Genomic DNA, 14,010 nt, shown 5'->3' with positions numbered 1-14,010 from the left:
TGACGCTTTTTCAAAGATTTCTATTAAGTCTCAATAGTATAGCAAGCTGATATAACATCCAATGTGACCTCGAGATACTGGCATCAACAAGATTAGAGAGTATGTCAAGTTAGATCTATAACGACCAATACAATAACGTGCGCGCAGCTACGTATTTTCATAGTTTACATAATTCGTCTATTGATTACTGCCTCCTGCTATTACTACCTGTTAGCGATGACCTCAAATTGCAAGCAGCAGTTGTAAACTTGCCCCTGCTTGGCTTTCCCCATACTTGTCAAAGTAGTTACTAAGCCATTTTATTAATAGACGAGGGTTCTCGAGCCGATGGCCCAGTTCTTCTGTGAATGATGTCGCTTTGATCATTGTCTAAATGGCATAGACTTTGCCCCGCCGTGTTTTTATTATCACCGTTTGCTCGTGCGCACTAACCAACGGAGAACGCAAGGATGCCTCTTTAGTAGCGAGGAAGACGAATTTTTTGCTGTAATGCTGCCCGAAGGGGAAGAGAGCTTCCTTGATATCCTTACTGGACATGCTCTTTACGATGTAATAGAGAGCTCCGATTATGATTATGTGCAAATACCGGCAAACAGTGACGGATTAAGATCCATGTTCTATTCTTGGGGGATCTAAGAGGGCCCTAATCTCGTGCTTCACCGGCCGTAGCCCGGATTTTGACCTTCAGTAGGAATAAACCCAGGGGCAGAAGCAAATCCGGGAGGAGGTGGTGGTACACCGCCAGGGGGAGGGCCAAAGCCCGGAGGGGGCATCCGGAATCCACCGGGATGGAAGTCTGCCGGACTGCCATATCCAGCTTGCGAGGGCGGGGGACGAGCGGGTAATCCTGATGGAGCGGGTGGTAGAACATTAGGTCTTCCGGCCCCTGGTGGCGGAGGCGCACCATTAACACCAAATGGCGGAGGAGGCCCACGATGAGGAGGAGGAGCAAATCCTACCGGTGGTCTCGGAGGGGGGATTCCGGCAGCCATGGAAGGGTCGAATCCACTAGTAGCCATAGCTGGCGGAGGAACGACTGCTGCAGGTGGAGGAGCTGGAGTAGGGTTCTGAAGGAGTGCGGGAGGCATAGGCTGGCTTTCGATGGTAACGTTGTGCTTCTTTGCTTGAGCTGCAAGCATTCGTTCGGCCTCATCTCCGTGGCGTTCGCCCTTGCCATCTTTCTTGTACGCGTACTGCACACTGATATCCTTGTTCATGAGGAATTGACCGTTCATGTTGTTGATAGCGTCGTCACTAGCCTCGAAACTGCTATAACTAACAAAACCGTAACCCTTGCTCAAACCGTTGTCGTCGCGAGCGATCTTGGGAGGGGCGATCAGAGTGCCGAATCTGCCGAAAGTGTCGTAGAGAACCTTCTCGTCGACCATAGAGTCGAGGTTACCGATGAAGAGTTCGGCGCCAATCTCGAGGGGTTTCTGCTTGTCTGCGGAGGCTTTGTTAACGCGTAGGAGTTTGCCGTATAGGCGGATTCCGTTCATAATTTTGGCGGCGTAGTCGGCGTCGACTTCGCCATTGAACTCGACGAAACCGAAACCTTGATGGGATTGTGTCACGCGATCTTTGGGGAGGTGTACGTTGACTACTGGGCCGGCTTGGACCATCAGCTCCCATATCAGAGCATCAGTAGCGCGTTCGTCGATATTACCCACATAGACGGTGGCTTCTTTATCTTGCTCCCTGATGTTACGATAGTTAGTTAGTATAATCGAATGTTGTGTCGGCGTGTAAACCGTGAGAAACGTACCAATGCTTCGCCCCCGACATCTTGATGCGACGCTCTTCGGTGAACTTCTATGCTAAAATTCTATCTTGCGTCGCCGCGAAGTTGAGTCTAAAGGGAGATGTTGTAAAAAGAATGTCGCGACTCGTATACTGTACCTGTACTATGCATGCAAGTAGTGAGTGTTGTTGTGGAGTCCCTTTACTTATCGAAGCTTCCAAAACTTCCAACATTGAAACTTTCCTGGAGGCTTGTTGAAGATAGCAGGGATAGCTCCAGCCATCTGTGGCTTCTGATTGTCTTTGGCTCTGATTGGTCCTAACTTTATTTAATACCCACTCATTAACTTGAACCAATTACATCGAGCGTTTATTTATTCTTTGTCCCGCCCGGTTTATCAACGGGCTTATCAGATGAATTTTGAGCTCAAATATCGTCAAGCAAATAGCAAATAGCAAATACGACATCTCCATAAAGCTCAAAAGGGTTATTCCTTACGTTCGCATCAACTAAAACGACGAACAAGGCCAAAGTCGCTGTCATCCATCCTTAACAACTTTACGATCTCTCACTCTATCGGCTCGCTTCTCGTCGAATAGCATTGCCCATCATGTTCGCCCTCTCGGAAGAATCCAAGGAGCGCATTGGAAAGATAATTGAAATCGGACGAGTCGCAATGCACTAGTATGCGCTACCCCTCCAATGGCTACGATTTAAATATGTTCACGATGCTAACATCATACTATAGCGGCTACCTGCCTCTGATACTCTACTTAGGTACGCCTTGATCGGCCTTTATAAGAAAATGACGAACGCTTTACGAAGACAATATCTAACCGCACAACTACTACAGGCTACACGCGCAGCGACCCACGTCCTTCGATCATCAAGTATGTTTCTACCCTGCCCTTGATATAGGTCTCCAGCACAAAGTTACTAATGTTCTTTTATAGACTGCTGTCTCCTCTCTCGTAGTATGTCATGGCGAGGCGTATACTAGAAGAATCTCTGTATTACTACTACTTCTGCTGCTTCGGCAAACACTAAGCTTTCGTTCATGGTTATGACCCTGAGGACGTCGGTAGACATTTCGAGGCCTTACAGTGCAAGGGGGTGGCGTTCATGAAAAGTCCATGATATATCCGTCTATGCGATGCCGCTTGGTGGCGGCTATGTAAAGTATAATGAATAAAGAAACTCTTATACCACTTACACCGATATATTGTCTCTATATTCTCATACTTTACGTGCGAGTGGGCGAGTGGTCTGTTTTCTAATGAAGTAGCGCCTAGTCTCGTTTCCCTCGAAATGGAGTAGAGCTAACAGTATCTGGCTACGAATATGGGAAATTAAATGGAAGATGCGACGTCAAACCTGCTGACATTGCCACCGAGAGCAAAGGATTTCGTTAGTACTGAGGCTAGCTGTGTTCCGCTGCGATCGCGAAGTGTAATACTTACGCACCTTTCACCACCGAGTTTCGCTAAAAATAGCGAATTAAGACAAACAGCTTCAACGAATAAATTATAATAATCAAGCGTGAAGTCATTAGCAGTGCCAGTTGAATATATGTGATATTGAAACTCCCGCGAAGAAAGTTAAACAAACCCTGAATTACTACACGCCTAGTTTCGCCTCGCCTGGACCAGTCCCATGCCGCGATACCGCGATGCCGCTTCTGCTGTGTTGTACAATAAATAGTAGTTCAATCTTCCCGGCGACTAGGCATCCATCCGTCCTAGTACCGCAACCTCCCTATCATCTCGAGCTTCAGGATCTCCTCACGCAAGCCTCCCTACTAAACCCTTCACTCACGATAGCGAGTCTTCAACTCCCGCCCTCATTATAGAGACAGGTTATAGCTATACTCATCCTCCATATTCTGACTGACCCACAGCACAACCGAACTCAGCATCACAAGCCCATTAGCAACAACATTCTCCACGCCCATCCCCATCATCGGCCACCCAACATTCGGCACGACAAACTTAAGCACAAACACAGTCACGCCCCCGGCCATACCACCCGCCAGCGCCGCAAAGCCAAGGAACAAGACGACGCGCGCCTTCCACGCGACGCCCGAGCCGCTGTACGAGAACGAATCGGCCGACAAGCGCGCCTTTTCCACCGAGTTGATGATCAGCATGCCCAGCGAGCTGAAGATCAGCGGCAGCCAGTCCACAAACGTCACGTGTACGTCCGAGCCGTTGAGGGGCGATTTCGACCATACGGCTGCGTCGATCATGATGTAGAATGCGAGCGAGAACTGCGAGGGTCGGCGGGTTAGCCCGGGAAGCAGCGGAATAAACCAACCATAGGTAGCGGATAGGGAAGAGGAAGGGAAGGAGGGGTGGCATGAGAGGAGAGGGACGGAGGAGAGAGAGAGACGGTATTATCATCAACGTACCAGCGCACCCGCCGTATACACGCCCGCGCTGCGCGCCCAGGCGCTGTTAAGCCAAGCAGGCCTGCGGAACTTGAAGAGGCGGTCTTCCTCCATAGTCGTGAACGTTTGGATAGACGGGTTTTCGAATCAACAAGACCTATCGAAGGCCGAGGGATGGATATAATGATGTTTAGTGGAAAGGAACAAGTCGGTCGTTAGCTCTAGCTGGGGTTCCGAGCTTAGGGGGATAGATAGATAGATTGATAGATAGATAGATAGATAGATAGATAGATAGATAGATAGATAGATAGATAGATAGATAGATTGATTGATTGATTGATTGATTGATTGATGAGGCTGATGACGACCCGGTAGAGTCTTGGCATTAACAAGCTGCGTGGTATCGGCACGTGATAGATCCCCTTTTACACTGTACCTAGGTATACTGTCTATGCACATGTGCCGCGTGCGTCTTATGCAGGTCCGTGGAGTAAGGTTTGTGTATCCAGCAGCACCACAGCATTGATTCTACGATTAATTAACTTTACTCATACATACCTACCTTAGGTATACAATGCTAATGAGGTGGAGATGACGATATGACGGACATTTTACGACAGAAATTTCAACCATCATTCTCAATCAGTTTTATATTAAAAGCTCAAAAAAGCTCTACGGTACCTGTCCCCATGCCTTCGTCGAGTGTCTCTGATTAGGCGCCCACTCCCTATACATAGTGTGCTAAAGTCATATATTGAGTCCTGAAACCTTGACCGAGTACGATGTGCTACCACCAACGCCTGCGAGACTCGACGCTAGACTCCTCCCTGAACGCCTTTCTTCGTCTTCTTATTCATTGTCGGTAGCTCGAATCTCTGTCGCGGCTCTACAAACTAAAACCCCTTTGATAATGCTACTACGTCGACAGAATGCAGTCCTAACCGCCACAGGTTCGCTAACCAACTGTACAAACATCTCTGGCCGCTTCGCTATCTCTGTCTCTATCTCCACGAACGGAAGAACCCAGATCCGGCCATATAGCCACCCCCCTAATAATATCAAAGAGGGTGAACGACCAGAACTGAATAAAAGTAGACGAATGGTATTAGTACAAGAATAGTGGCATGTCACCTATTGAATTAAAATCTTTATGTGCCGTCGAGGATCTTGGTCGAGTCCTGCTGAAGGGATGTCCAAATCCCGCTCTATCAATGGGTCCCAACGTCGGTGGAATATTAATCAGGAAGATTTGTGCGTGCAGCTACAAGAAACGAGACCTCTGCCGAATATAGTGGCGATGCTGATCTGCACCGGTTCTGACCTTTGAACGCCTCCCTTTTGCTGTCTATTAAGTAGTCGTGTTATAATGCATTTCGTTGTCGGTCGTCGAACTTTCATATCAGATCTCAATGGTCTTCATCCCTTCTTCTAGGTCTTCGCTTTCGGTGGTACCGTTTGTCTTCGTGGATTCCGGCGGTGTCACGTCTTTTCCTTTGGCCTCAGCAATCGACGGAAACTTAGGTGTCTCATCGCTAGGTCGAGGGGTCTCGACTTCTACTAGCTTAGGCTGAGTAGTACCATTCGCGCTTGGCTTAGACGCCGAGCTGGGCGTTTCCTCGGCAACTCGTGCAAGAGGACTTGGCTTTCCGAAACCGGGACGATTGGGGCTTACTAGAGGCGACGGACTACTTAGACGCTGCAAAGTACGGCCTCGGGGCTCTCCACCGGCATCCGCTGGATTAACATAAGGCGAACCTCCAGGAGAGGTAGGTATACCTAGCATCTGCGATCTGCGCTTGGCGGCTACTTTGGCGCCGCGTCCGTGCTTCTGGTCCATCCTCCACCTTAGGATATCGAAGTAAGATGGCTCAACACGAGTCGACTTAAACTCGCGAAGCTTGAGCTCTTGAGTATCCTCATCAACAAACCACTTGCCGCTGTTCAAATCGTCCGCAACCACCGACAGGAAAGCTCCCCAAGACCTGGCGACGACATACTTCGTATCATAATCCCGACCGAAGAGAATGATCTGGCCCCAAATACCATTTGGACCGGGAGCAAGATCAACAGCAAGATTGTTTCCGCCCCAATCTCGTACAAGAGGAATCCAAGCAGGGTGCGCGTAGGCTCGTTGAACTGCTCCCGAAGGAACACAGTCTTGACGAGCCTGAAGATCCTGTCTCCAGGACTCTTTCTGTGATCCATGCGAACTAGGCGAACCAGGAGCAGATTTGGATGAGGACGCTTGACTGCTGCCGCCGAATGCCTTGGAAGGAACTGCAGGCTTCGCGACCGACGTTTCAAGAAGATACTGTTGATTAACTCTCCGCCACTGGTCCCATTCTTGAACGATTTCTTCGCAGTCAAGAAGCATAGAACCGAAAATAATTCCAGTTGGATTACCTCCGCGTTCCTGCCCATCGTGAACCGCTAAGGAGTCTCTAACATCCTGAGGTAGCGAACAGTCTAGCTGGTGTTCTAGTTCGTTTAAGTCGTTGGTTGTGCACCCTTCGCATAGCTGATCATACAATTCTGGATAATTCTCTTCGGCCCACTTATCTATCCGCCTCCATGAATGAGCCGCCGGAGGTGCCGGAGGCGCACCGTTTGCAAAAGACTGCATCGGAATTTCTCCAGGGCTACTAACAGTTTCAAATCCATCGTCCTTGCCGTTTTGGCGTTGAGCGTTGAGAGACCGTAAACCAGGAGAGTATGGACCGTTAGAGTTGGGAGAGAGAGGAGATGCTACTGGAATACCGACGCCTGAGTACGATGTGCCATCCATGCCGCTAGATAACCGGCCAAGTTCGTCAATGTACGGGGACGTAATATCAGCTCGAGATTCTGAAGCAGTAGCAACCGATGTGAGGGTGTCTTGTCTATTAAGAGGTACATGGCGACCGGTTCGATAGGGAGAATCGTATGATGAGTCTAAAAGAAAAGTAAGTAGATGCGATAACTAACAACTACATCGGATTACTCACGTCGATCATAACTGGTCATGGTGTGCCAGAATGAGCGAAAAGCTCCTCCGAGCCTAGATGTTCATAATTAGCAAGCGCAAGCTAGAAATTGGAAGCTAACTTACGACATGTTGGGCGGTTCTAGCTTGACGAGTCCCTAGAGATAAAAATTGCACTTCGTAGGAGGTGTAGTATAGCAGCAATGCTCAAGAGAGCAAGGCGATCCGGCACAAAAACTATTTGGAAGTATGCGACGGAATAGCCGTATTGGCGATTTTTATGACTAAAGAAGAAAGATCGACAACGACTAAGGGGAATTGCAACTGGAAATGTAGTCGTGTAGGGCTGAATAAAGATAGAACGGTACCCCGAATGGAACGGACGTTGGTGTAATAGAGGTGCGCGCGTAAACGTTGGAGTATATCATATAGCGGAGGAAATGATAGTTATCTCTTTTTTTCCCCTTTACCACAAAAAGGAGGTAGACGAGACTGGTCGGGATCCTATGTGGAGAATGGGCGGGTACTGGGCTTTTTTTTATCGAAACGTCAATATCTTTGTCATTTCAGATCCAGCTTTCCCTTGTTCCTTAAATTATCGATTCGCTAAAATGGGAACGAAGCGATGGTTGACTCGAGATTGATAACGACGCGGATATTTTTATTTTTATTTTGATGCAAGCTTGGCTGGATATTGTTGCTGAGTTTGACCTGCAATATCCTCGAATCCTGGGACCTGAATCACTAGTAACTATTTGGGACCTGGGAGGTGGATCTCTAGAAGGAGTGTGGGTTTCTGGCGCGTCCTAGCTTTTTTAGCGATTTTGACGGGTTTTCGCAGAGTTACCGCGGAGACTGGGTGTGAAATTCAGAATGTAAAAAAACGAACGGAATTATTCTTTAGATGAATGGAGGGCAAAGGAGATGATTTTTGTTGTTTCCCCCCCTTCGATGTTTGCGACGCGATGTGAGTGTATGTAGAACCGGAGATGGGATGAAGGTTGGAACTTGGAAGGGGGCTCGTCCAATGTTGAATTTCAAGGGGATTGATGGTCAGTGGGTGACGCGCCTATTCAAGGGGGGATTAGCGACGGTTATGCTGCAGTGCTTGGGTTAGTTTAGTTTAGGTGACTTACTTGGGTACCTTGAGATGGTTCTCATTTCTCACTGTACTGCAGGGCGAGAACTTGGGCAGAACGGACGAAAACTGCGATGTAAAGTACAGTGCGAAATTATGCAAGAAGAATGTACCTCTAGTGTAACCACATACCGATTAGTTCCACAATCCTGAATTTTACGTATGTGCTAGGTACGCAGCGTGTACAGATCGGTATAAATGGTACAAATTAGGTAGTATTAAATTAACTTCCCCCATTGAGCCTACCTAGTGTACTTGTGCCTATTATCTGGGAGAGGCAGGTCAATTCAAGTTCGTCTCGATCCTGCTTATCCTGCTTCCATCCCATATTCTTTTTTTAATGTGCTTAAACAACAAACAATGTTAGGTATGATTTGTTGTATGATGCCTGCATGCTAAGGTATCGGTAGATATAAATAAACACAGAAGAAAAAGGGACATGGGATCTAACCTTTACACTACATAACCTCACCACCTACATGTGTAGCTACTAATAATAGGGAGTGAGGCTCTTGCCGCTGAAACTTCTAGATGTTACCTCAGGAGGTTTAAAAAGTACATACATACCTAGGCATGTGGAATGTATGTAGCTTGGGCCCTTCCATGTACATACACTAGAGGTTCTAGACTACGGGGTCTCATTTCGACGTGTACTGCCTTAAGTTTCACCACCGGGATGGAATCACTTAACGGTTGGAAGTAGTATGAAGGCGAACCTGGTGAAGCATAAGGTAATAATTAACCGGCCTAGCAAGTTCGGGGCTAATTCATATCAAGGTATTAAGCAGCCCATGCCATTAATACATACTGACCTATAATGTATGTAGTTACATCTATCACTTATACTACTTTTAATGTTGCCCTCGTTAAAGTCGCCTCCTTTCTCATTAACAATGTCTACATCAGTAAATTCTTTCGCTTATTTGACGTTTGATCTGACGACATTATTGTCATTTTGTCATATTGTCATAGTGCATAAAACACATTTGGGGGGCAACGTTGTGCCAACTCGTCTGTCCTCTGTTTATTGGAGATCGAGGATTCCTGTTCCCTTTCTCGTTTCCCCCTTTTAGCCAATCGAATGCCATTGTTTCGCGTCAGAGTCCCCATCAAACGCCACATTGAGGAAACGCCAAAAGGAGGGTCCCGTCGTCTGTTTGGCCTTAGCCGACGCCTCATGATCTAAAAGATCTGTGCTAAACCGTCTCCTATTGGTGATTGTACACCTGATACGATACGGTATCTCTCACCGTCACCGCTGTGCAGCAAAGGAAGAAAAATATTAAGGAACGTAAATAAGTCCATAGTCCACATGTGCCCCTTGAATGCATTGTTGCAAATGTGTGCAGCATTTCCCCCTAACTAAAGCAGGCCAAGAGCCTGTAAAACTATTCCTTTTGTTCCTTTGGTCTAGCTAACTGCTAACTTAGAGTTAATTAAATATACTTAACATCAGCTATCTCCCGTTTCTGCTGTTTAAAGATCAGATGGTATTCATCTAATACCTACACGGCAAACCAAACACAATAGTAGACAAGCTTTGCAGATACGCGCCGCCACATCGGGGGGAAGTGCCAAGGTTTGATCTCGCAACAAGCGTCGATCCTCAGCCAGTCAACTTATCAGGGGTTCTTCGCAGCTGCACCTCTCGGCGAGTCGGTTTTGGCGATAGCCGCAGGAGGAATATCTACTTGGTGGAAGCGACAAGTATTACATTTCACCCATTGCCAAATCTTCGTGTTTTTCCTCGTATCGTGGAATTTTTCAATTAACGTGACACCAGTTACCTTGTTAAATATCCCACCGCCACCCAACCCAGTTGAAACGAGTCTCTAAGCCACCAGATTTCTCTCTAAAAAAAAAAAAAAAAAAAAAGGAAGAAGAAGAAAAGGTAGGAGTCCTATCTCCCCCGAAGTGCAACAATAACTGCATTCGTAATGTGTTAGACGTGAGAAGGTTGCTCAATGATCGATGGTGGTGGTAAACGAGAACAAAGTCAGGCACATTACGTGGCCAGACAATAGCTGTGCTACTTTCTCCCTTGCGTACAGTTTTCGTGTAATATCGCTATCTCCAAAGTTGTCTACATCCTTCATTAGGGAGAAGGTACCGGCCTAACCCGCCAAGCTTTTGAACATTCAAGCTAGGTAATTTTATACACAAACGATATAGATATTTCCGCCCCAAAAAACTTTCGTCCATATCGTAGTATACTATAAATCGCAATTCCAAAAACACCGGCTTACAACACGCCGCTCCTAATCGCAATGCAAATAAGCCAACGTTTTAACTCTGCCACATGAACTCGCTCAGTGCCAACACTTTCTCGCCCATCTTCCTCTTAGCAGCAGCGGCGACACCCCTCTCCGGATCAGCAAGCTGCTCACTGTAGCATAATTCAACCATAGCCTTGAGCTCATCGTAAGTAAACCTCTCCGCTTCTGGCACGGGAGATCCATTCGCTTCGCGCTCTTTATCACGTTTGGCCTTTTCGATGATCTGGTCTGGGCCATCCTGGAATAGACTATAGTAGTTTGCCGCACGCGTGAGATCTACGCCAGCCTCGATGTTCTTAAGGTTCTGCTGGAGCACGAGAATGTTTAGTTGCATGCGTTCGCACCCACGCAAGTTCATAGGCTGCGTAGCGAGCGCGTTGGATACTAAGTATGTGTTGATGAGCAAGCCCAAGCCTGTCCGCACAAACGCCGTCTCCTTGTCGCGGAGGAAGCGCACAATCGTCTCATCGTAGGCAACGAGTTCGGAATTCAACGACAGAACCGGCTGGTCGGGTTCTTTAATCTCCTGCTCACCTAGGACGTATGGTGCTGTTTCGGGAGAGAGCGCTACCCTGAGAGAATGGATAATACGGCATCGGATTTCCATATGCAACGTAAGGAGTACCATACCAGCGAATTCCTCATAGGAGGACACTATATTATCAAATGACCTACAAGATAATGAGCCAAGTGGTTACGGAAAAGAATGGCAAGAAAGCTTGAAGAACTTACTGGACGGTTTCCTGCGTCATCGGTAGGTATATGGGACCTTGATCCTCACCATTAGACTTGCTGGCGTCGTTCAGGAGAGTCCACCGGCGATTCTGGTTCTTCGGCAGAGTAGGCTGAGAAGAATCTGTGTCGAACCTAGTAATATGTCGCAGGCCAACAATTCTTACCGAAAGCCATTTCATGCTAGTGTATAGAAGACACAGAGACGAAATGACATCGCGGTCTTGTATGATATCGCTTGGCTCAAGAGATCGTTCATTAGCGTGCATAATAAGTAGTCCAACTTCCTTTTCAATCAACGTATGGTCGAGATTGTCCGAAGTCCAAAGTTTTTTGGCTGTCTCTTGTATGTCTCCATCCCTAGTAGCCAATTCGGCAGAGTATCGCAACGCTTGTGGGATCGTAGTGGTTTCTTGCGCTTTGGCGACGAGTGATTTGAACCACGCAAGGCATCTATCATAATATCTTGCCATTTGGGAGATAATCAAAGAGCTCAGCGCCTGATCATGAGGAATCGTCCCAAGCATGCGACAGAAAGCAGTAATGACAGCAAAAAATGCTGTTGTTCCCTTGAAGACTGGCCGACGCGCAACCAAGCCCCAGGCCGGGTCCTGCTGGAACGAATCTACTTCTCCAAATACTGTATCGCTCAATTTGCTAAGCGTTTCATCCAATTGTGGTTGGAAAACATTAACCAGGAAATTATCAAGGAAGGATGTCAGAGTGCTTGCAGCCAAGTCCGACCCTGGGGGGACGATGGCTTTCAAGCGTTGCAGGAATACTAGAGTCGGCGGTAACAGAAGACTCATGTTAAATACGCTTGGCTCCACAAGAGATTTATAGGAGCCAGGTGCATTTCTATTATCGAAGGCTCCGGTATATGCACTCTTCCTCGACTCTCTACCAGCTGATGATTTCTTGTCCGAAGCCTGTTTCTTTTGGGACGCGGATGTGAGACCAGGAACTGCAGCTCGTATAATCCCATCCAGGGCCTCATATTCGGTAGTCATTTCGACGGATTTAGGATCCGCCTCGGAGAATTTGAATAGATGCTCCCTGGATGTGTCCTTATTACCATTAAGCATCATACCCTGCCTAAGGGAGGTGTTAAATTGGTAGACATCTGCATCCGTTGTGACGTAATTGTGTAAAAGGGAGCGTATCTCGTTTTGATATAGATTCCACAGCTCCTTGAAGCTCCCGAGGAGGGAGCTGTTGTTACCAGCACCCTCCCGTCGAATGAGCGCCTTAATAGCTTCGTGGAAAACTCTATGGCCCTCGGCAATAGCCTCAAATTTACCATACAATGTCCATAATAGGTCATATATGACATCGGCACGCATATGCGTCTCCCTGCTGCCATATATGTGCAGGCCCTGTGCGTTGCCTGAGCCGCCTCTTAAAGAGCTAGGGTGTCTCTGATCAACTTCATTTATTGTCTCGTTTACGATAGAAAACAACTCAACCGGGAGCCGTTGTTTCAGGGTATCAACCACGCTCTCCAAGCGGCCAAGCTTGTTCAATGACTCAACGACAAGACTAATATAGTAAAAGGTATCGGCTTCTGGGTTCTTTGCGGGATCTTCGGTTACCGGGCGCTCAAGATCCATCGTATCTAGGATTAAATGAAATGGAGTAAGAATGCCTGGGTCGGTATAGTTTTCATTGTAGGCACCCTGATTCTTGGCTAAGTTCTGCCACCGCTCCTGGCAATAGGGCGACTTCAGGTAGAGATGCTCATGTAGCTCCTCGATTAAGATGTCCATCAGAGCGGTTTCCTGGTTAGCAAGGTAGCTTCTCAGGTCACTTAAAGCTCCAATGTCATCGAGTTCCGGCTTCCGCAGTTTTCGCAGTGCATTTTGCAAGACTTCGACAGCAGTTAAGAACCGCTTCTCTGATATTCTAGCCTCCAATTGGTCCGGTACTGTCCGCAAGTCCTCCAGTTCATTTAATGTCTGTAGAACCTCATCATACATCTGCGACGTCTTATAAAACTTCTTGAGTTCCGGATCCGTTGCGCAGAGACTCGTTTTTGACGTTGCCAGAGATTCTTTCAGAGCACGCACGCGTTTCTGGGACGTTTGTATACTCCCTTGTATCTTATGAAAGGTACCAATAGAACTATTGAAGCCTTGATGGTGTTCGTGTACGATATTTTTGAGAGAGTCCTGCAAGTATTGGTGTGTCTTCTTAAAATCTCTATATTCGTGTGCTCGGCCAACAGAGCTGTTATCTAGCAACTGAAGTGCTAACGAGACGGGTATGCAGTCATCCTGAACCATAGCAGGCCATTCGGACTTGATGAGCTCAAGTACCTGACCTATCTGTTTCTCGGCGTTCGATTCATTGGTGCGCTGGACTCTAGAGGCCGAGGAGCTGTAACCAGCACCCCGAACGGATTCAAGGGGCGGTCTTCGGGGATTTAGCTGCTGAGGAGGGGTGCCAAAGCGATCGCTCGTATAGCCATCGCCAAAGGGATCATATTCTTCGTCTTGCCTCGCGGCGGAACCGTAGCCATTACCGTTGCGGTATGACCCGCCGTACCGATTGGACATGATCGCGACTATACATTCGGTTTGGGGGAGGAGCTGAAGCGGGCTGCTGGTAGAAGCTACTGCGCTAGGCGCTATAGCATGCTAGCTGCTTCGTAGATTTCGTAGATTTCGTAAGGTCCAACACCTTTTTCTCGTGACTTCGGTAGGATTATTTACCTATGGCAAAGGTTAGATTTACTTGTCGGCTATGTCGAACCAATTTGATATTGTGTTACTTTAA

The 14,010-nt window shown here is 47.5% G+C and overlaps 5 protein-coding genes across 5 annotated transcripts; 1 reads left to right on the top strand and 4 right to left on the bottom strand.

Moving 5' to 3' along the window:
* Positions 1-5: 5 nt before the first annotated feature.
* On the bottom strand, positions 6-1,985 carry F5Y00DRAFT_227457 (uncharacterized protein). The gene is made up of 3 exons (XM_048006488.1): positions 1,766-1,985; positions 253-1,698; positions 6-197 (listed from the first exon to the last, which is right to left on the bottom strand). Exons 1-2 carry the CDS (start codon positions 1,783-1,785, stop codon positions 657-659), a joined length of 1,062 nt encoding a protein of 353 aa, XP_047868109.1. The 5' UTR covers positions 1,786-1,985; the 3' UTR covers positions 6-197; positions 253-656.
* A 100-nt stretch (positions 1,986-2,085) lies between these two features.
* On the top strand, positions 2,086-3,278 carry F5Y00DRAFT_227455 (TOM7 family-domain-containing protein). The gene is made up of 4 exons (XM_048006487.1): positions 2,086-2,425; positions 2,490-2,518; positions 2,595-2,631; positions 2,695-3,278. The coding sequence occupies exons 1-4, from the start codon at positions 2,352-2,354 to the stop codon at positions 2,714-2,716; spliced, it is 162 nt and encodes a 53-aa protein (XP_047868108.1). The 5' UTR covers positions 2,086-2,351; the 3' UTR covers positions 2,717-3,278.
* Positions 3,279-3,296: 18 nt separating this feature from the next.
* Positions 3,297-4,437, bottom strand: F5Y00DRAFT_227453 (UPF0220-domain-containing protein). Its single transcript, XM_048006486.1, has 2 exons — positions 4,149-4,437; positions 3,297-4,007 (listed from the first exon to the last, which is right to left on the bottom strand). Exons 1-2 carry the CDS (start codon positions 4,239-4,241, stop codon positions 3,585-3,587), a joined length of 516 nt encoding a protein of 171 aa, XP_047868107.1. The 5' UTR covers positions 4,242-4,437; the 3' UTR covers positions 3,297-3,584.
* A 1,089-nt stretch (positions 4,438-5,526) lies between these two features.
* F5Y00DRAFT_251235 (cell wall assembly and cell proliferation coordinating protein) lies at positions 5,527-7,130 on the bottom strand (the record flags this gene model as incomplete). The annotated part of the gene is made up of 2 exons (XM_048009808.1): positions 5,527-7,058; positions 7,112-7,130. The coding sequence occupies 2 exons, from the start codon at positions 7,128-7,130 to the stop codon at positions 5,527-5,529; spliced, it is 1,551 nt and encodes a 516-aa protein (XP_047868106.1).
* A 3,383-nt stretch (positions 7,131-10,513) lies between these two features.
* On the bottom strand, positions 10,514-13,790 carry F5Y00DRAFT_258587 (Sec8 exocyst complex component-specific domain-containing protein; the record flags this gene model as incomplete). The annotated part of the gene is made up of 2 exons (XM_048010731.1): positions 10,514-11,174; positions 11,236-13,790. The coding sequence occupies 2 exons, from the start codon at positions 13,788-13,790 to the stop codon at positions 10,514-10,516; spliced, it is 3,216 nt and encodes a 1,071-aa protein (XP_047868105.1).
* Positions 13,791-14,010: the final 220 nt, after the last annotated feature.

The sequence above is a fragment of the Daldinia vernicosa genome (assembly GCF_022497035.1).
Source record: "Daldinia vernicosa strain CBS 139.73 unplaced genomic scaffold F5Y00scaffold_7, whole genome shotgun sequence".
NCBI lineage: Eukaryota > Fungi > Ascomycota > Sordariomycetes > Xylariales > Hypoxylaceae > Daldinia > Daldinia vernicosa.
This window is presented reverse-complemented; position numbering and strand designations above follow the sequence as displayed.

Coding starts and splice junctions, on each gene's coding strand:
- F5Y00DRAFT_227457 (XM_048006488.1), bottom strand. CDS start 1,785: ATGTCGGGGGCGAAGCATTG. Junction 1,699..1,765: donor ATGTCGGGGGCGAAGCATTG/GTACGTTTCTCA, acceptor TCGTAACATCAG/GGAGCAAGATAAAGAAGCCA.
- F5Y00DRAFT_227455 (XM_048006487.1), top strand. CDS start 2,352: ATGTTCGCCCTCTCGGAAGAATCCAAGGAGCGCATTGGAAAGATAATT. Junction 2,519..2,594: donor GCCTCTGATACTCTACTTAG/GTACGCCTTGAT, acceptor CAACTACTACAG/GCTACACGCGCAGCGACCCA. Junction 2,632..2,694: donor CCACGTCCTTCGATCATCAA/GTATGTTTCTAC, acceptor GTTCTTTTATAG/ACTGCTGTCTCCTCTCTCGT.
- F5Y00DRAFT_227453 (XM_048006486.1), bottom strand. CDS start 4,241: ATGGAGGAAGACCGCCTCTTCAAGTTCCGCAGGCCTGCTTGGCTTAAC. Junction 4,008..4,148: donor TGTATACGGCGGGTGCGCTG/GTACGTTGATGA, acceptor CGACCCTCGCAG/TTCTCGCTCGCATTCTACAT.